This window comes from Xenopus laevis, chromosome 4L, assembly GCF_017654675.1.
Source record: "Xenopus laevis strain J_2021 chromosome 4L, Xenopus_laevis_v10.1, whole genome shotgun sequence".
In the NCBI taxonomy this organism is placed as follows: domain Eukaryota; kingdom Metazoa; phylum Chordata; class Amphibia; order Anura; family Pipidae; genus Xenopus; species Xenopus laevis.
In genome coordinates, this window is record NC_054377.1 from 124,941,453 (window position 1) to 124,963,256 (window position 21,804).

General features: G+C 37.3%; 1 protein-coding gene across 1 annotated transcript; it reads right to left on the reverse strand.

Moving 5' to 3' along the window:
- Positions 1-722: 722 nt before the first annotated feature.
- On the reverse strand, positions 723-21,218 carry traip.L (TRAF interacting protein L homeolog; the record flags this gene model as incomplete). The annotated part of the gene is given in 15 exon segments (NM_001091369.1): positions 723-4,104; positions 5,613-5,663; positions 6,302-6,430; positions 6,522-6,576; positions 8,762-8,917; positions 10,121-10,209; positions 11,892-11,981; positions 12,122-12,209; positions 13,575-13,688; positions 13,900-13,994; positions 14,119-14,246; positions 14,433-14,472; positions 16,056-16,139; positions 17,089-17,146; positions 21,044-21,218. Coding segments are annotated over 15 exon segments (1,395 nt in total). The 3' UTR covers positions 723-3,984.
- Between the last annotated feature and the right edge of the window lie 586 nt (positions 21,219-21,804).

Below are 21,804 nucleotides of genomic sequence, written 5' to 3' on the forward strand. Positions count from 1 at the left end.
GGGGGAAGGGAGTGGAGTGATATCACTCCAACTTGCAGTACAGCAGTAAAGAGTGATTGAAGTTTATCAGAGCACAAGTCACATGACTTGGGGCAGCTGGGAAATTGACAATATGTCTAGCCCCATGTCAGATTTCAAAATTAAATATAAAAAAATCTGTTTGCTCTTTTGAGAAATGGATTTCAGTGCAGAATTCTGCTGGAGCAGCACTATTAACTGATTCATTTTTTAAACATTTTTTTTACCATGACAGTATCCCTTTAATATGAAAATCAAATAAAATATTTTAAACCATATAAGATATATTGGATGATTCATCTGACACCCAACTGCTGCAAGATGACAGAATGAAGAGAAACAGATGCTGATAAGAGGAATAGTGAACATAAACTTGATTATTTCAAAAATACAGAATATTTAATTGATTGTATTTAGAACGTTTCTTACTTCAGTATGAGGAAGCTTATATTACATTTTCATTTTCGCCATAGTTCCCCTTTTATGAACAGTGCTAATAATTAGGGATGCACCAAATCCACTATTTTGGATTCGGCCGAATCCATCTTGGAAGATTTGGCCGAATACCGAACCAAATCCTAATTTGCATATGCAAATTAGGGGCAGGAAAGGAAAAAGTGGAAAAAAATTGGTTTACTCCCTTGTTTTGTAACAAAAATCGTGAAAATCCCACCCTCCCCACAATTTGCATATGCAAATTAGGATCGGTTCAGCCAGGCACAAGGATTCCGAATCCTGGATTCGCTGCATCCGGACTAATAATTACTAGTGAATCATGAGGCAGCTATGACTTTTAAGTAGGTTTTAGCCAACAGATGTTTCTCAACAGGATAAATATTTTATGTATTTAAATCTAAAATAACGTTGAGTCCAACTAAAACTAGCAGTTAGGCGGGTTATATATAGACTTAAACGTTGAACCAAATGTATGCTAGTTTTTTTTTTTTCAGCTAACTTACTGTTGTTACTATGTAACAATAACAGGTTAGGAAAAGAACATTTGGTGGGTGGCAGTGATTATATAAACATTATGTTGGACGGAAGCTTTAAAAAAAAAACCAAAAAAACACAATTTATTGTCATTGCATTCGTACAGAGGTAAGACTGGAAATCATCTGACACAAAGAAAGGGCCATAAATAAAATAACAATACCGTACAAAGAAAAAAAGGCTCCGAAATTACAACAGTGACCTCAAACATACCACACTAGCTGCACCGAACCAACCCTGAAATTCAAATCATATAAAAGGCTGTAAAAAAAAATTGGACATTTATTTAGCCCTTTAATAAAGGTTCCGGGGATGCTTGTAATGGAACACCAACCAGTCTGCCTTAATTAAAAAAAACAATTATCCAAAGATCTTTCTGTTCAGACTGGTCAGTTCTCATATACAAAAGTGCCAATATGTTGCTGTGTTTAACCTTTTCATGAAAGTGGCGGGTACCTTCCATTTTACAATAGGGGGGGAAAGCTAATCTACCTGAACAAAGTAGAGTCTGTCGCATGAGAAACTGCAGCAGTATTGTCCCATGCGTATTTGGTATGGCAGTTACCAGGTGGTTCCTCTGAGCAATGTACCTGAATACTCCGTGTATAGGTTGGGGGGGAGACCCTATATTAAACATCTGGTGGAAATTGTATACATAATGGCTCCTTTGTACAAGGTGAGAGTAAGACTGTAGGCTGGATGCAGGAGGAAAATACTACTTTAAAGGGCAACCCCCGAAATAAAAATTTGCCTAATAAAAGAAAAACATCCTTCTAAGCAACTTTCCAATACACATTCATTAAAAAAGTTCAGTGTTTTTAAAAGTTATTTGTAAAAACATTTGCTATTGAGAGCATTTGCTTAATGCCTGGTTGTTGCAAAAAAGTTTTAGTTCCCCAACAAAGACAAGTCTGTTAATCAGCTGCCTTGTCTTACATTGTACATGGAGTCTGAATAGAAAGGGACAAATACTGTTTTCAATAGCAATACATATACAAATAACTTAAAAACCATAGGAAAACCTGTAATGAACATATATTGCAAAGCTGCTTAGAATTAAGTTTTCTTTTATTACGCAACGTTTTAATTTGGTTGACTTGCCCTTTAAGTTAGCTGCAGTAACTTCAACAGGCAACATTGCTTATAGCTATTAACACCTCTCCTGGATAATTTTGTGTTGTTGTGGAACAAATCCAAGGCAACAAGCTTGACTGCGGTTTTCTTTATTGGGGAACGGAGTTACACAACATGTTTCGGGCTACGCCCTTTGTCAAGTGTAACACCTCTCCTGCATTTCTACCAAAGATGTAAACATAGTTCACATTTACTAAAAAAAAATGTATCATTAGAAAGCATGATCTCTATTTAACTGGCTATTAACACCAAGATTAAATAAACTAGATGGATCATTCATTTAATGCAGAACCATATCTTCATTGCAGTGCTTACTTATAGTTTTGCCGTGTTCAGTTGCCTAAACAAATCCCCATTTGGTCTGTTGCTTCAAAAAAAACCTTAAAATACACAAAAGCCATGAATATCTTGTAAATTATATTCTTATAAATGGTGAGTAGTGATGTCATCAGTTATAAACGGTGAGTTCTGATGTCATTTCTGTCACATGACTCACTGAAACTTGTGTATTATAATAAATAAAGTACCACCAGTTGCAAAATATGAGGATATTAGAAGTTACCTTGGAGTTCCATGACCTGTATAAAAACACTCAGCCTTAGGCCTCATGCTTTTATATGGTCATGGAACTCCTCGGTAACTTATAATTAGGGATGCACCGAATCCACTATTTTGGATTCAGCCGAACCGCCGAATCCTTTGCAAAAGATTTGGCCGAATACCAAACCCTAATTTGCATATGCAAATTAGGGTGGGAAGGGGAAAACTTTTTACTTCCTTGTTTTGTGACAAAAAGTTATGCAATTCCCCTCCCCACCCCTAATTTGCATATGCAAATTAGGGCTTGAATTCGGTTTTGCCAGACAGAAGGATTCGGCCGAATCCGAATCCGAATCCTGCTGAAAAAGGCCAAATCCCGAACTGAATCCTAGATTTGGTGCATCCTTACTTATAAAAATCCTTATAATTTACAAGAGGGGTACTTTATTCACTATATATAATACGCAAACACTCATATATTCATACAGAAATATGGTGACTCCTACAAAGCTGCAGAAGTTTCAAAAAGTATACGTGAAAATGAAATGCAGATGCTTTTGTTGTTACTGTTCCTTTAAAACGACTTGGGCCTACGTTATGACTGCATGAAATAATGGCTCTATGGTGAGGAGTCTGTGTGTATATTATACTAAAGAACAGACTTTGATATAGAAAAAACACAGATGAGGATGTTTTGCTGAAAAACAAAAAAAATAGGAAGCAACAGCAATTGTGTCATTGTAAATAAAGACTGGGAATTGCTGGTCCGTTTGTTGATACTAAAGGACTGCGCATTTAAAAATTCCTAGGCATTTACTATTTTCCTAAGAAACAATTTATTGTAATAAAATACTCATTGGAAAACTAAGATTAAAAATTAAAGTAATGCTTTGCTGTTAAGGTTTCACTTTTCTGCCCTTAAATGCTTTCAGACAATTTTAGTTTGATAGAAACAAGAAGGTATAGTCCATACACTGACTGCTGTTGTAGTTCTGCAGTGCTGTTTTTTCTATGCCAGGTTCTTTGGATACGATTCTGCTTGCAGTCAGTATGTTTAGTAAATATATACATGCAGTGGTTGGGTTTCAGCTTTTGCAGCTGCATTACAGCAATGTGTCCAGCACTTGTCAAAAAACCAAGGGTGTAAAGCTCTAAATGGATATTCCATCCAAATTCAATCAAGTTCGCTGCTTAATTGCTCCACAAAAGTCTTTGTTTACTGTGGGCATATTGATTAAGAAGACTGCCCTTTTTTTCTGCAGCAGTTCCCCAAACAGCTGACAAGCTGCAAGATTTACACATTTATTTCAAGAAGTCTTCGAGCCTGGGCTGGTTGGCAAGTGAGGAAGTACAAGCTGTGGGCCTGGAAACTTTTTTCCTTTTCATCTTTTGATGCAAAGGTCGGATTTCTGTTAGGTTACTCTGAGAACGAAGGCTAAGGATAACATCCTATAACGGTGAGTTCTGATGTCATTTCTGTCACATGACTCACTGAAATTTGTGTATTATAATAAATAAAGTACCCCCATTAGCAAAATATGAGGATATTAGAAGTTACCTCAGAGTTCCATGACCTCGGCCTTTTATATGGTCATGAAACTCCTCGGTAACCTATAATATCCTTATAATTTACAAGAGGGGGTACTTTATCACTATATAAATGGCGCTTGGTGATGCCATCAGTTACCATTGATGCTCACTGAAATAAGTCATATAACTGACAAACTTGTGTATTATAAAAAATAATGTACCCCCTCTTTTCTTTTTTTTAAATAGGATACTGGTACAGGATCTATTATCCGGAAACCACTTATGCAGAAAGCTTGGAATTAAGGAAAGGCTGTCTCCCCTAGACTCCAATTTTATCCAAATTTTGAAAAATTATTCCTTTTTCTCTGTAATAATAATAATAGAACAGTACATTGTACTTGATCCAAACTAAGATATAATTAATCCTTATTGGAAGCAAACCCAGCCTATTAGGTTTATTTAACATTTACATGATTTTCTTGTAGACTTAAGTTATGAAGATCCAAATTACAGAAATATGCGTTATCCGGAAAACCCGAGGTCCCGAGCATTCTGGATACCGGTATTAGAAGTCACCTGGGAGTTACACAACCTGTATAAAAATTACTTGGCTCAGCCTTATTCTAGTATACGGTCACGTACTCCTTGGTGACTTATACAGGTATGAGACCTGTTATCTTGAATTCTTGGGACCTGGGGGTTTCCAGATAAGGGATCTTTCTGTAATTTGGATCTTCATACCTCAAGTCTACCAAAAAAATCCTGTAAACATGAAATAAACCCAATAGGCTGGTTTTGCTTCCAATAAGGATTAATTATATCTTGGTCGGGATCACGTAGAATGTACGGTTTTATTATTACAGAGAAAAAGGAAATTATTTTGAGAAATTTGGATTATTTGAATATAATGGACAGCCTTTTCATAATTCAGAGCTTTCTGGATAACGGGTTTCCAGATAACGGAAACATTATTAAATGTACTATACATTCTGAACAAGTTTATTGTTAAGCAAGTACAAGCTGCTATTCATTAGGTCCCCAACCTTTTTTGCCCCATGGACCAGTGGAAAGCCCTATTTCTTTCCCAAGGCCTGGGGAGGGGGGCGTGAACTGAGTGCGGCACTTAACTTTTGTGCGTGCCGAGCCACATACGGATGCGCCAGCGTCAAATTTGGACTCTCGGCCCAGTTCAAGTATGTCCGCGGCCCGGTAGTGGCCCGTGGCCTGGCAGTCGGGGAGGGCACAGATTGCCCATCAAGGGCTAAAAAGCTTTTCTAAGCCTTTAGCAAATTACTGCAACCTTTTAACACTAGGAAACCATCAAGAGTCAATTTCGAGAGGGAAGATCTGTCTTAAAATTGCTCAATTGTCTACACAAAAAAATAGGATAAAAAGGATACAGGCTGGATGAATTTTGTTCTTCCACCCAATCCATCAAATCCAGTCCGTACCTAAAAGAAACACAATAAAACAGCAACATAAGTGAGAAGTCCCAAGAAATACAAAATACTGCTGAAAACATAGTTGAGCAAAGGGCAGGGGGAAAAAAAATCAGGAACACAGCAGGTACAAATGCATTACCTGTATTGAACATGCTTATAGCACACTACGGGCAGATTTATTAAGGGTTGAATCTTTATATGGTCAAAACTGTAAAATTTGACTAGGGAATGATCCAAACTTAAGAGTTTTTTTAAAAATATTAAATCAATTTTCTAAATTTATCATACTGACTATTCGCCACCTAATGTCTGCCAAATTATTGTTTAAGTTAACGGGAGAGGTTCAGGGATCAATTTGGAGATGTTTGCAGCCTTCCTGATACTTGAGGGTTTTTTTTTTTTTCGGAGAAAAAACTTGAATCGAGTTTAAATGAATTAGAATCAAATTCAATTTGCGTTTTCGGGTCGTTTAAAATTATCCGACTGTTACAAATCGATTTTTTAAATAAATCTCCACAAGTTGAATTCATGGGAGTTTAAATAACAAAAAAACCAAAAAAAAAAACCACTCCCATTATTTCGAAATTCGACCCTTGATAAATGTGCCTCCAACTGTGGATTGGCATATTTGCACTCATGCTGCTTACAGCTCCTGTGTTTTGCCGAAGGCCAAGTAGACTCCCTACAGGTTTCTTGTGAAGCAGCGAGTTCTTAATGAAAGATGGCAAGGTAAGGTCATCATCTTCATCAGCTCCTGTCCTACCTCCTGCCCAACTCTGTGAAGGAAATAAGGAAGTTGTGCAAGAACTCAGCACGGTTATCAGAAAGCAAAAGCTGCGAAGGCTTACAACAGGATCACTTCCTTACCATTAAACCTTTGCTCTCCTGCAGAGGGTTTTTCGTTGGGCTGGATAAAGGATGCCTATAAAAAGCAAAGCATTAAAAATGGTCAAATTAAAGGAAAACTATACCCCCAAAATACTTAAGCAACAGATAGTTTATATCATATTAAGTGGCATATTAAAAGAATCTTATCAAACTGGTCTATATATTTAAGTAAATATTGCCCTTTTACATCTCTTGCCTTGAACCACCATTTTGTCATGGTCTGTGTGCTGTCTCATAGATCACCTGACCAGAAATACTACAACTCTAACTGTAACAGGAAGAAGTGTGGAAGCAAAAGACACAGCTGTCTGTTAATTGGCTCATGTGACCTAACATGTATGGTTTGTTGGTATGTTTGTGTGCACAGGGAATCCTATGATCCCAGGGGGCGGCCCTTATTTTTTAAAATGGCAATTTTCTATTTAGGATTACCTAATGGCACATGCTACTAAAAAAGTATATTATTATGAAAATGGTTTATTTACATGAAGCAGGGTTTTACATATGAGCTGTTTCATGCAATATATTTTTATAGAGTCACGTATTCAGGAAAAGAAGTTCAGGAATAGTTTAAACAGTGGTTCCTTAAAATCAAAAAGCTTTATTACAGGTTACACAAAAACAGTGGACAGGACTTCACAAGTGACATACTTCCTTTTGTCACTGTCATAGAACAGGAAGTATGTCTATTGTGAAGTCCTGTCCACTATTTTTAAATGTAACCTGGAATAAAGCTTTTTGATTTTAAGGAACCGCTGTTTAAAACTATTCCTGAACTTCTTTTCCTGAATACATGACTGCTAATTGGCTGGAAGGGAGACCAGCATGTAAAGGAACGAATATCAGCGGGTGGTGCGCCTTAAGTGAGGAAGAGGGAGAACGGACACGTGAGTTGTATAGGAATAATTTTATAGATACCTACATTGTTTGAGGGGTATAGTTTTCCTTTAATCATTTACAGAAAACTGAGATTTGAGCACTCTGCATGGACTGCACCCCTGGGATTCAAGTTCTACTACAACAGTACAATATAAAATACTCACTCCCACCATTAAATTCCTAATGTCACTTCACTGTCTGCTTCTTATTTAAAAGACTAGAAAATGCTCTGGGACAGGTGGAGATTTCTTGGCAACATTCGCTTTAGCAGTCACCACCTGCCTACACCATTGCCTGCCAAAGGCACAGGATCTAGCTGTAATCATGTACTAGGAACCCTCGGACCTAATCAAGGGTTTTTGCAAACTCTTTGGACAGGTTTCAGCTTTTGGTTTACAATTACAGATTTCTCTCTTGTTTTTTTTGTTTTTTTTTTTAATTACAACTGGGTACAAATTTAACTGTATTTTTGCAGGATATATTTACAAATGCTTTTCTATTATGTATTAAAAGTGATCACTCCACAGCATTTATGGAACATTTTTAGATTCCAGCCCATAGGTTAAGAACCCAGGTTAAAGAAACTGGCCATGTTCCATACCATGTGAAGAATACAGTAAATGTAATGAAAGTGCTCATGCACATTTGTTATACAGGCTGTAAATCAATTATAGTACAGGCATGGGGTTCATTATCTTGAAACCTGTTATCCAAAAAGCTCAGAATAACGGAAAGGCCGTCTCCCATTGACTCCATTTTATCCAAATAAGCCATATTTTTAAAAAATGATTTCCTATTTCTCTGTAATAATAAAACAATACCTTGTACTTCATCCCAACTAAGATATAATTAATCCTTATTGGAAGCGCAAAAAGCCTATTGGGTTTATTTAATGTTTACATACTTTTCTAGTAGACAAGGTATGAACATCCAAATTACAGAAAAATCAGTTATCCTGCAAACCCCGAGCATTCTGGATAATAGGTCCCATACCTGTAGTAATTTAGAAATATTACCATGATGTATTACATTTGGTACACTGGATATTAGCGAAACAGATTTCTCAAATGTTTATGGCACATATCTTACAGTAATAATGAATGTGTGCCAGTTAAGGTTTGACAGGCTTACAAAGGTATTCCAAAACTGTTGAGCAGTACAGAAATACCCCCATATGTAATAAAAGGCACAGTTTACCCAGGTGAAGTAACCAATAACACTAGCCGTTTGCTATTAAACAGGTGTATAAGCAAATGAAAGACCTACTAATTGGTTGCTATGGAAAACTAAGCTCGCAGCAAACTTTACATCTTTTATTACATTACTCCACCGAATCTTACTCTTTATTATCAAATTTCATCTTCTTGAATGGAGCAACAACAGATTTTTGTGTGTTGTGTTCAGGTGTATCAATGTCGAAGGTGACATCAAGGTTGATATCATTCCCCATCATTGGTGGTCGGAGCTTCGGTCTTTCCAAACCAATGGGTGCAGGACTAAAAGCAGAAGAAAAATTAAAAAGTCATTAATAAGCAGCTGTTCTACATAACAGGTATGTGATCCCTTGTCAGAAACCAGTGTTATACAGAAAGCTCCAAATCACAGGAAGGACATTTCCCATAGCCTCAATTTCATTATAACAATTTTGAATTTTTAAAGTTGATCCATTTTTCACTGTAATAATAAAACATATCCTAACTATGCTGCTTGAATACATAACCGTGGCAAAACAAGCCTAGGGTTTAGTTAATGCTTAAAGGAGAACTAAAGCTTAACTAAAGAAGCAGGCTAGAAATGTTGTACATCATATTATTTTTTATATATTATGTATTTTTTTATTACTCATCTTTCTATTCAGGCCTCTCCTATTCATATTCCAGTCTCTTATTCAAATCAGTGCATGTTTGCTAGGGTAATTTGAACCGAACAGAATTTTGGCTAACTATATTGGAAGAATTTTGATTTTGCACAGTCAATCTATTTAACAAGTTGGTATTTTTACACTGAACCGTTACTTGAAGGCCCAGCTTTAAGCTAAAGGGTTGTAAAAACTGAAGAGTGGAGAGCTTTAAACAAACTTTTTGTGGTGCAAGGTGCTATGCTGGAAGACCCCTGTCTGCTAAATGGGCCATACACTGTAGAATCATAATTACCAGCAGCATACTGTTAGAGTTTAAAGGAGAAGGAAACCCTTTTGCAAAAAAACCCCATAGACCCCCCCCCCTTCCTCCTCCCCCCAGGCTAACTACTCCCCCGGGGAAAATTTAGGACAAATTAGTATGTTATAGTACGTACCTTAAACAACTATCAATATAAATATAATCCCATCAGACAAAATATTTGATCACATCTGAGTGACTGAGGTGTGCTTACATTGGATGTAAAGAGAAGGCATTTTTTGAGTAAGACTATTTTTGCCTACAGGAGACTAAGAATACATGCATGCTTCTCTTTCGAACAGATATCGGACTTGAGTCACTGCCAAATATAGACCAAAACACAAGATAATAAAATATCTTCTGAATACATCTTTATAGGTAAACTGAATAGTTGGAAGAAAGATAGCAAAATCTACCCCCGTATGAACCTACATATTGTTGTGTCCTGCAACCTAGTGCTACCTGTTATACCCCACTGTTCCTGTGTGCCCCAACCCGACAACAGAGAAAACATTTATTAAGTGCTGAAGTAGCACAAACCTCTCAAAGATCAAACGACTAATTGCTTCATTAGATGCCGTTGGTGTGGTAAGGGTCTTCTGCAAAAACTCAACCTTTTTCTTTAAACTCTGCAAAAAAGGAAATAAATTTAAGCAGGCCACACTTGGTGCAATGGTCAAGAAATTAACAATAATCATTAAAGGGATATTGTCATCGGAAAACATGTTTTTTTCAAAACGCATCAGTTAATAGTGCTACTCCAGCAGAATTCTGCACTGAAATCCATTTCTCAAAAGAGCAAACAGATTTTTTTATATTCAATTTTGAAATCTGACATGGGGCTAGACATATTGTCAGTTTCCCAGCTGCCGCCAGTCATGTGACTTGTGCCTGCACTTTCGGAGAGAAATGCTTTCTGGCAGGCTGCTGTTTTTCCTTCTCAATGTAACTGAATGTGTCTCAGTGGTACATGGGTTTTACTATTGAGTGTTGTTCTTAGATCTACCAGGCAGCTGTTATCTTGTGTTAGGGAGCTGCTATCTGGTTACCTTCCCATTGTTCTTTTGTTTGGCTGCTGGGGGGGGGGGGGGGAAAGGGAGGGGGTGATATCACTCCAACTTGCAGTAAAGCAGTAAAGAGTGATTGAAGTTTATCAGAGCACAAGTCAACTGACTTGGGGCAGCTGGGAAATTGACAATATGTCTAGCCCCAAGTCGGATTTCAAAATTGAATATAAAAAAATCTGTTTGCTCTTTTGAGAAATGGATTTCAGTGCAGAATTCTGCTGGAGCAGCACTATTAACGAATTCATTTTGAAAAATTGTTTTTTTTCCCATGACAGTATCCCTTTAATGTCCCACATGTGACCAGCTTTAAGAGACATAATATTCCCCACTTTTGGATTTATAAAATAATTTAGTATGGATATATTTGCTCTACTCCCACATCTGTTAACATTTTGTGTAATAAAAGGCAAGCAAACATTCTACCAGTGATACAGACACCAAGAAACTACTCTGATGAAACTACTTGATGTACATTAAAGGACACCTGTTGGGTAAAAATGTTATCCCCAACCAAAAGTGCGGGCTAATCGAGCCAGCATTCCGGTTGGGGATAACAGTAGTTTAAAAAAAAAAAAAAATGCCCCCTGCCAGCGCTAGACTACCTGCACCGGGAGTAATGAAAAGCTGCCCCAAATTGCTCATTATGCTCATGCGAGTGAACGGACATGGCTGCTGGCACCGGGAGCTCCCTTTCTGGTGCAGGCAGCCTAGCACTGGCAAGGGGCATTTAAAAACAAAAAAAAAAAAAACTACTGTTATCCCCAACCGGAATGCGGGCTCTATTAGTCCGCACTTTTGGCTGGGGATAACATTTTTACCGAACAGGTGCCCTTTAAAAGTTACCTATAGGTCATGTTTATTGTTTTTCACAGATAGGACTGCTTTTGTAAGTGTTACTTGAAGTTGCTAAACCTGACTGTTTTGCCAACCCTTTTCCACATGTCAGAGTGTCTAATGCTAGCTGCACAAATAGGGCAGCCTACTTAGAGAGGAACATGTGGGATCAAGTAATTTGTATCTATCAAATAATTTTATGGCAAAATTATTAATAGCATGCAAAGACAATGTTTTAAAAAACATGGGTACATTTCTGGCATTGGTAGCGAACAGTGTTAACTGGTGACGTACACTTAATAGAACACACATAGCTGCCCACACACATGAATAAACAAAGGAATGCATGCATGTTACGGTTGTGTCACCCCAACACACACGCACGCGCGCAGGGCTGAAGATCTTCTCACCATGATTTCCTTATCTGCACTGTGAAGCTCCTTCTGACTGGCACTGAGCTCTTCCCGTACTTTAGTTAACTCCAGCTCAGCCTTTTGTGCCTACAAATACCAACGTTAGCTTCTCAGTTATGAATATATATATATATTTCACATCATATGTAAATATAATACACAATATAAAAAAAATATGTAATATATGGAACATTTTCAAATTCTTTAAGTATTTAAGTAATCCCAACCTTGTGGTTAGAAGAAAATAATTCCTTTCTTAGCTTCTCGGTCATCTCTGCAGAAGATTTTCGGACTTCTTTTAAATTCTCATATTCTCTGTAAGAGAAAAGGTGTTAGAAAGTAAAATGCAATGTATGACTGTAGCAGTACCTCATAACTGCAGTTTGCAACTGAATCTTCCTTCCATGGCTCAGGGTGCTTTCACTCTCAAGTCACATACATACAAATAATATGGTATTTGTAAAGAATATGCATTTAGAGCTCTAATATATTATTTGTTTAAACAAGTCTCTGGTGCCCTTGTGTGACCTCCAAAGTGTCAGGCACGAGTAGGTTTCCAGAGGTCAATGAAAAGGAAACATAAACTGTTTATATAAATCCTACTTATAAAACAGAGCCCCAGACATTTTTTTGTGGATTTACAGAAAACGGCCTTGGCGGACGAGTCAGACCATTTGGGCCACCTACAGAGTGGATATTTTGTACTAACCAACATTAAAAGGGAGACATTCATGCCGAAAATATTTTGTTATATTGTAAGCAAGCATTAGTTTAATGATATCTACATACATCTATTTTTTTTTTTATACGGGGTTATAGTGCACCAAAATAAAAAGAAAACAGTGAACTATGCTCAGAGTCAGAGATGTTATTGCCTGTTGGTGATTTTCAAGATTTATAATACAAAACTGACATGATTAGAAGTTTCATCTTGTGAGCTCAGATCTCTGTGTGAGTTTTAAAGGGATACCATCAATGGAAAACATGTTTTTATTTTTATAAAAAAAATGCATCAGTTAATAGTGCTGCTCCAGCAGACTTCTACACTGAAGTTCGTTTCTCAAAAGAGCAAATGAATTTTTTATTTTTAATTTTGAAATCTGACATGGGGCTAGACATATTGTCAGTTTCTCAGGTGACCCCAGTCATTTGACTTGTGCTCTCAAACTTCAGACACTCTTTACTGCTGCACTGCAAGTTGGATTGATATCAGCCTCCCCCCTCAGTAGAACTATAGGAAGGTAACCAGATAACAGCTCCCTGGTAGATAAAAGAACAGCACTCAATAGTAAAATCCAGGTCCCACTGCGACACATTCAATTACATTGAGTAGAAGAAACAGCCTGCCAGAAAGCAGTTCCATCCTAAAGTGCTGGCTCTTTCTGAAAGCACATGATCAGAAATGGCTGCCTACACACCAATATTAATACTAAAAGAATACACATGTTGGGTTACAAATTACATTTTACATGGTAGAGTGAATTATTTGCAGTGTAAATTAGAATTAAAAACTACACCATTAAAATCATGACAGAATCTATTTAATAAATGTACCTATTGGTCTGCCTCTGAATCAGACTATGCAGATTTCAGCAACCTTTATTTAGGGTCTCCTCAGACATAGGCTGAAAATTCATAAACACGTTACCTATATCATGTACCGTATAAAAAAGTACTTACTTTTTTAATGATACACAGTATATTGCAAGTTGTTCTACAGCAGCCTGTCCTGATCCCATATCTCTGATCATCTCCTCCACTTCTGATCGCTGAGACTGCAACAAGACTTCAATGCTGCAAAGGGGAAGGAAAGGCAACATCAAGAAATTATTACATGGTCACCAGAAAAAAAAAAAAAAAAGTCTTTAAGTGATTTCAATCTGCGAGTATAGATCAACAACGTGATTATAGTTATTAAAGTATAAATCAACTGCCAGATATTCATCTTGCCACAAAATATGTTGATAAAATGGCGTAATATAGAAAAAGAGAAAGTAAAACAGACCTTTCCATAGTTTTCAGCTTGTTTCTCAGTTTTCTAGCTTCATCCTTGGCAGCTTTGGTCTCTGACTGCTGTTTATCCAAGAACTTTATTTGTTTCTAGGAGGGAATAAATACTACAAAATTAGAACACACAGCTACATAGTTAAAATTAAACTAAAGTCTACTGTTTTGTTAAACATACAGATTTGCAAGACATAGAGATTGAAAAGAAAGCCATTACCTTCAGTGTTGAACACAGCATTTCCATATCACCCAACTCCTTCTGTTGGGATTGTATAGTGACATTTCTGACATCTAGCATCTCTCGTAAAGAGTCCACAAGACCCTGGCATTCTCTTTTCTCCTTCTCTGTAAATACAGATAATGCAGAATTCATTATCACAGCAACACACACAGGACCACGCCCAGATTTGAAACAAAATTTACTACAAACCCCCCCACAATTACCCAAGGAGGGCCACAGTGAGTAACTTTGAAATTCACACAAGGCACAAAGAAAAAAAAAATCACACAAGAACAGCAAGTAGCACCAACCTTTCACGAGGAGACTGGCTTTTATTCTGTCAACTTCATTCTGAAAGTTTTAACAGAAAGGAGTTAGAATGCAGGCAGTGATCCAAGTGACAGACATGAACAGAAAACAGGTTACACAGAGATAAATTATAGCAAGAAATACATAACCCGCCACAGCCAATTACCACAGCAATCAAACAGGATTTAAAAATTTTTCAGCAGCAGTGTGGCATTAGTCAGGCAAATTATTCAAACCTGTGACAAATACATCCAATGGTAAATGGTCTCAAAACTACACTATGTCATGCCAAAAGTTTCTTTTAAAAAGACCACTTTAATAAAATAGCTTAAAGGAGAACTAAACCCTTAAACTGAATTTGGCTTAAAATGTCAATTTATATACTGAATTTATTGCACCAACCTAAAGTTTCAGCTTCTCAATAGCAGCAATGATCCAGGACATCAAACTTGTCACAGGGGGTCACCATCTTGGAAAGTGTCTGTGACACTCACATGCTCAGTGGGCTCTGAGCAGCTGTTGAGAAGCTAAGCTTAGGGGTCGTCGCAAATTATCAAGCAGAAAATGAGGTTTGTGTGTAATATAAGCAGATGCTACAGGGCTGATTATTAAATTTGGATGCTAATTACACTGGTATTTGTGCTGCCATATAGGAATTATCTGTATTAATTACTAATCAGCCTTATATTTTGACATTTATATTTATGAGTACTGTATATTGTGAGTTGGTCCCTAAGCTCAGTAAGTGACAGCAGCACAGAGCATGTGCAGTGAATTAGCAGAAAAGATGAGGAGGGGCTACTGGGGCATCTTTGGAGACACAGATCTTTACTGCTTAAAGGGGTTGTTCACCTTCCAAACACTTTTTTCAATCCAGTTGTTTTTAGATTGTTCTCCAGAAATAAAGACTTTTTTCAATTACTTTCCTTTATTTATTTTTTACATTTTTTCCAAAATCTAAGTTTAAAGGTAAATGTTTGTGTCTCTGGTCTGGCAGCTCAGTAATTCAGGTGCAGAGTCTAAACTGTTACAATTTTGCAACATTTAGTTGATACATTTCTCAGCAGCATCTCTGGAGTATTAGCAACTATTGTATCAAGTCTAACAGCTGCCTGTAATAAAACCCAGAGATTCTGCTCAGCAGGGACAAAGATAAGAAATGTATCAACTAAATGTATCAATTTAGAGCAGTTTACAGGATCGGCGACCCCCCCCTCTACAGAAGGAGAGAAATGACACTTTACACTTCAATATTAGAAAAACTGTCACACATAGAAAATAGAAAGTCATTGGAAAAAGTCGTTATTTCTGGTGATCTATCTGAAACCAACTAGTTGTTTGAAGGTGAACCACCCCTTTAAGGGCTGTGGTTGCCTTGGGCTGGTCGCAGAAGCCCAAAATATAATGTACAACATTTCTAGCCTAATTCTTTAGTTAAGCTTTACTTCTCCTTTAAAGAGGAAACTTTAACCCTGAAAGCCTTTTCAGGAAAAGTTCTGGGAGAATAAACACTGTTAAATTTTAAAGGGATGTCGACACCTATAAGATGGGGATATCCAATTATTTCCTGTGGTACAGCCACCCTAACTTGCAGCTCACTTGTTTATAGACACACCATTACAGACCTTCAAGGACTCTGCATCAAGTACCGTCTCCTCCTCTCCGCCAATATCAAAGAAGAGTTTGTTGATGATTTGCCTGGAGCTAACCTGGAAATGGCAGAAAATGTAACCACTGGGGTTAAAACACAGCAGCAATGTAATCCATGGTTGAATGACTGAAGCAAGTAAATTACAATTACCTGGAACCAGAATTTTTATCATATGCTTTAAAAAGTTTTTCTTGTTATATTTGATTGCCTCTTCAATCAACGGGCTTCGTGAACGAATAAAACGGGACTTTATACCACCACAATTCACTAAGAAATTGTATTGCTTTGGTTTTATTGGATTTTATTTTATTTCAAACATAAATGTGCTGATTTTATAGGAGCTGAAGTGACCACCATGACTGGGTTCTCTACTAGCCACATACTGATGAATATCAGGCTTCACAGTGTTCAGAAGATACGAAGCCTAGAATTCATATTTATCTTGGCACCGAATGCCATTTGGGAATACAATGCTTTAAATTGAAAGTGATTTTTCAGAAATTCTTATGTGAAAAAACACTAATTGGTAGTTCGAAGTAAAAAGATATATTTATATTTTAGGAAGTACACATTTGGGCAAATCCAAATCGGGTATTTCCTGGGGTCAATCTTTTTGTCATTGCAGTCAAAAGTATGCAGATTGCTGGAGTGGTGCTTTGAAAACTCAGTTGTGTACTGCTGAGAGTTTCAATACCATGCAGATTTGGCATTGGAACCCTTGGAAGAGACAGCCAATTTAACACTTGTTAATGTAATAGATTGTAAACATTGTAGGACAGTAATCTTCCACTTGTCTCTCAACAGTTACTTCATTTCGAATGTAATTATGTCAATATATAATGTGTATTTTCTGTTATTGGGCTCTTGTGGTCCAAGATTTGCCTAGTCCCCGGCATAGCTTAGAAACTGCACCCTAAACCTATATTTCCCATAGGTATCTTAATACAGTACTTACAAATTTCTCCCTAATAATAAAAATGAATAAAAAAAATGGAATGTTACATTACCTGGATTCGACACTGTGGGCAGGTACGATGTGGAGCCGAGTGAAACCACTGTAACAAACTAAGCGGTGGAAAAAATAGATTTGTTATCCCAAAACAACATCAGAGGTCATTACATATCATTTTATTGACTAACTTATACAGGTGGGGGATCCATTATCCGGAAACCCGTTATCCAGAGAGCGCTGAATTACGGAAAGGACATCTCCTATGGAGTCCATTTTATTCAATTTTTTTTCTTTTTCTCTGTAATAATTAAACATTACCTTGTACTTGATCCCAACTAAGATATAATTAATCCTGAATGGAAGCAAAACCAGCCTATTGGATTTATTTAATGGTTAAATTACTTTTTAGTATACAAGGTATGAAGATACAAATTACAGAAAGATCCGTTATCTGGAAAACCCCAGGTCCTGAGCATTCTGGATAACAGGCCCATACCTGTATTTGGTTACTGCCATTTTACCTCAGTTTGATACCATTGCCCCTTTATGCTGGGATACATAAGATATTGCTTTCTGCAGTAAAAATAATTACATAACTAGAGCTTGAAGCATTTGGGACCCCTATTATAGAGTGAGCTGGGCAGCTTTTTATGGTGGTAACTGAATAATGTCCAGTGTAGAGCTTCTAATGTTTATGGCCCTAAGATCTACTCAGATCCAAATTATGGAAAGATCTCTTATCCTTAAAAAGTGGAAGTATATTCAACAGGCTTTAGTTCTCCTTTAAAAATAGTAGGAACGGCCAGGCTCTGATGTGATTACAAGCTAGAAGTCAGTAAATAAATGGGACAAATCTTCCAGAAAAAGCTTCTGAACTTCTGATTAAAATCTACTAAGAATGGGGCAAATACAGTACATGCCCTAATAGTATATGTTATTAGTAGGGCATTTTACCATTGAATTTTAGTATGAGAAAGAAATATGTAGCTTTTCTAGTAGGCAATTTCAACAGATGTCTTGTTGCTAGGGTTACAATAACCATAGTAACCAGTCAGTGGTGTGAATGAGAGACTGAAATATGAATAGGAGAGGACCAGAATAGAAAGGTAAGTAATGGAAAAAAAGGAACAATAACAATACAATTGTAGCCTCACATTGCAGTAGTTTTTTTGGCTGTCTGTGTCAGTGACCCCCATTTGGAAGCTGTAAAGAGGCAGGTCAATAATTCAAAAAGTAAATAAATGAAGACTAACTGAAAAGTTGCTAGGAACAAGACATTCTACTACACGTTCAGGTCAGAGTGAACAGCGTGAAAGTTAAAGGGGTTTTTAATCTTTTGGACAATAAAGCTAATTTAACAGCACGTGTTTTTGTAATTTATCTTTATTACTTAAAATCTTTGCTTTCAGAGATACAAAGCATAGAAGTGGATCATCTGTACAAAAACCGATGATCCACTTCTATGCAGTTCTCTTCTCTGTTAAAGGGGTTGTTCATCTTTAGTATTTAGTATAATGTAGAGTGATATTCGGAGACAATTTGGGATTGTTTTTCATTTTTTATTATTTGTAGTTTTTGAGTTATTTAGCTTTTTATTCAGCTCTCTGGTATGCAATTTCAGCAATTTGGTTGCTAAGGTCCAAATTATCATAGCAACCATGCATTGATTTGAATAACAAGCCAGAACATGAATAGGAGAGGGGCTGAATAGAAAGTTAAGTAATAAAAAGTATAAATAACGATACATTTGTAGCCTTACAGAGCATTTCTATTTAGATGGGGTCTGTGACCCCCCATTTGAAAGCTGGAGAGAATCAGAAGAAGAAAGCAAATAATTCAATAACCATAAAAAATAATGAATACCAACTAAAAAGTTGCTTAGAACTGGTCATTCTATAACATACTAAAAGTTAACTGATCTCTGACTCGAGTGTGTCGGCGAACACATAACAGAAGAGTACAGAGAGTGTTTGCAGAGATGATCCATAGCTTATGTCAGTGTCGGACTGGGACACCAGGGGCCACCCAGAAACCTTAGACCAGAGGGATGCTCTCAGTACTATTATTCTTCCTCTCCTCACTCAACCTCTATTCTCCTAGTGTCTTTTCTTTACATATTATAAGCTATTATTTAATCTATTTCATCTCTTTGTAGGGAATGTCAAAGAGATAAGCCAAATGTTTAGCAGCATGTTTAGTGACCAGCTCCATGTTGTAGCTCCCACCCTTCCCAGCTATAGTCAGGTGATCCCACTGGTGTCTAATAAAAGGGCAGCCAAGTTTGGGAGTTTTACTTTGAAAGCAGCGAGTAAGTTGCAGGCAAAACTTAGTCCCTTTGTAAAATGTATAATGAAGCAATAGAATTCTTAATGAATCAGATGAAAATTGAGTGCAGGACTGGCCAGATATGGGATGACTTTGACATAGTTGGCCAGCTTAACAAAAAGCTAAACAATCCCTGTTTTGTTTAAAGAGTAAGGCATTTTTCAGTAGCTGTATGCACAAAATCTCTTCGACTTAATTATATTGATAATGGGTTGAGTGCAGAGGACTCTTGTATTTGTCTAACAGCATGAGGGCCCACTGGGAGTTTTCCTGGTATCCCTGTGGGCTAGTCGGACACTGGCTTATGTGGTTATGTATCTCTGAAAGCAAACATTTTACGTAATAAAGATAAATAACAAAAAAAAAAAATTTATGACACGGACTGTTAAATTCGCTTTATTGTCCAAAAGGTGAACAACCCCTTTAAAACAAAGGGCAAGAAGGGTGAGACTGCTCTGGAGAGTGTAAAGGCTTTATGTCATATCACCATAAACTCTCAATAGCAGAGTCACCCCAACTCACTATTTTAGGATATGATTCAAGTTGGAGATGCCTTATAGAAGGCTGATCCATGATCCTGCGGTGTCTATGGAAAGCACTGCAGACGACAGTTACAGCAAAATGTACTTGTTTATCTTTAGCTCAGACAATGCAGATCCCTACCCGTGGCAAAGTTTGTTCACCTTTGAGATAACGTTTAGTATGACGTAGAGAGTGATATTCTGAGACAATTTGCAATTGGTTTTCATGTTTTATTATTTAAGGTTATTGAGTTATTTAGCTTTTTCAGCGGCTCTTTAATTTGAATTTTAGGCAATCTGTTTGCTAGGGTGCAAAAGCCCCTAGCAACCATGCACTTAATTAAATAAGAGCATATGAACAGGAGAGGGGCTGAATGAAGATGAATAATAGAAAGGTAGCAATCACAATACCATTGCAGCCTTACAGAGCATTCGTTTTTTTAGAAGGGGTCAGTGGTAGCCCATTTGAAAGCTGCAAAGAGTCAGAAGAAAAAGGCAAATAACTATAAAACTATACAAAAATAATGAAAACCAATTTAAAAGTTGCTGAGAATTGGCCGTTCTATAACATAATAATTTACCTTAAAGGTGAACCACCCCTTTAAGTCAACTTTTTAAATAAATTGGCTTTTATTTTTTTCTGTTATCGTTTTTATTTTGCCTTCTCCTTATGAAACTTCCCTGCTTTCAAATGGGGGTCACAGACCCCATCTAAAAAAAAAACAAATGCCCTGTAAGGCTGCACATTTGTTGATATTGCTCCTTTTGATTACTCATCTTTTTATTTAGACCCTCCCCTATTCATATTCCAGTCTCTTATGAAAATCAATGCATGGTTGCTAGGAGAATATGGACCCCAGCAACCAGATTGCTGAAATGCCATACTGAAGAGCTGCTGAATAAAAAGCGAAATAACTCAAAACCCACAAATAATAAAACATGAAGACCAATTGCAAGATGTCTCTGAATATCACTCTCTGATCATATTAAAAGTAGACTCAAAGGTAAACAATCCCTTTTCATTACACCTGTCAGCTCAGTCATTCTATATGCTTCTCAGTGTGACGTGAGGGCACGTATAACATCTCTGCGGCACCAACACACGTGTTCCCTGTTATCATGGCAATTCCTTGGTGTTACACAACAACAGAACGATTGTCTCACCACTCCTGATGGAACGTGTGCCCACAGGTAATCGCGGCCACATCCCGCGCATTGTCGAAGAAGTCCGAGCAAATCGTACAGTAGGCGCGTATGGGCATGGCTGCCTCCGCCTCGGTCACATCAACATCCCCCCAACCGAGAACACCGTGACGGAACGACCACTTTTGTTTTTACCGCTAAACGACGCTGCAAGAGCAACGTCATGTGCGCGATCTACGTCTCCTCTCATTGGCCCAGCGCTAAAGCCGCGGAAATGATGTACGTTTAACCCAAGTCAAGCTGCCAACCCGGAAATACGGGTTACTTTGCGTTTACGGACGTAAATGTGTCTACAAATTCCATTATCCGCCTATGCCCTACTGCCCTTCATTATCTGCTGTGTGAAAACAATTACTAATTCATTCAAAACAGTATCACACAACCCAGACAGAGCAATGGTCTTATCTATATGGGCTTTTGTAAGGTGTTTGGCAGCTTTTGAGGGGGCCTCAGAACCAGAAATCATTTCTTTTTTTTATAGAGCCAATAAATTCCACAGAACCTTACTTTGATTGTGGTTAATTAATCATTGTTCCATTTCCAGTGGAGTCTACAATAAAAGTTCCTTATCAGTTTAATATACACCTCAGGCCTGGATTGGGATTCAAAAGAGGCCCTTGCCGGAAAAAATACCGGCCTTCCTATATATTATTTTTTCCCCCCTATTAATAACATTGGGATCAACCATAATTTTTACTGGCCAGGCCGGTAAAATACCAGCC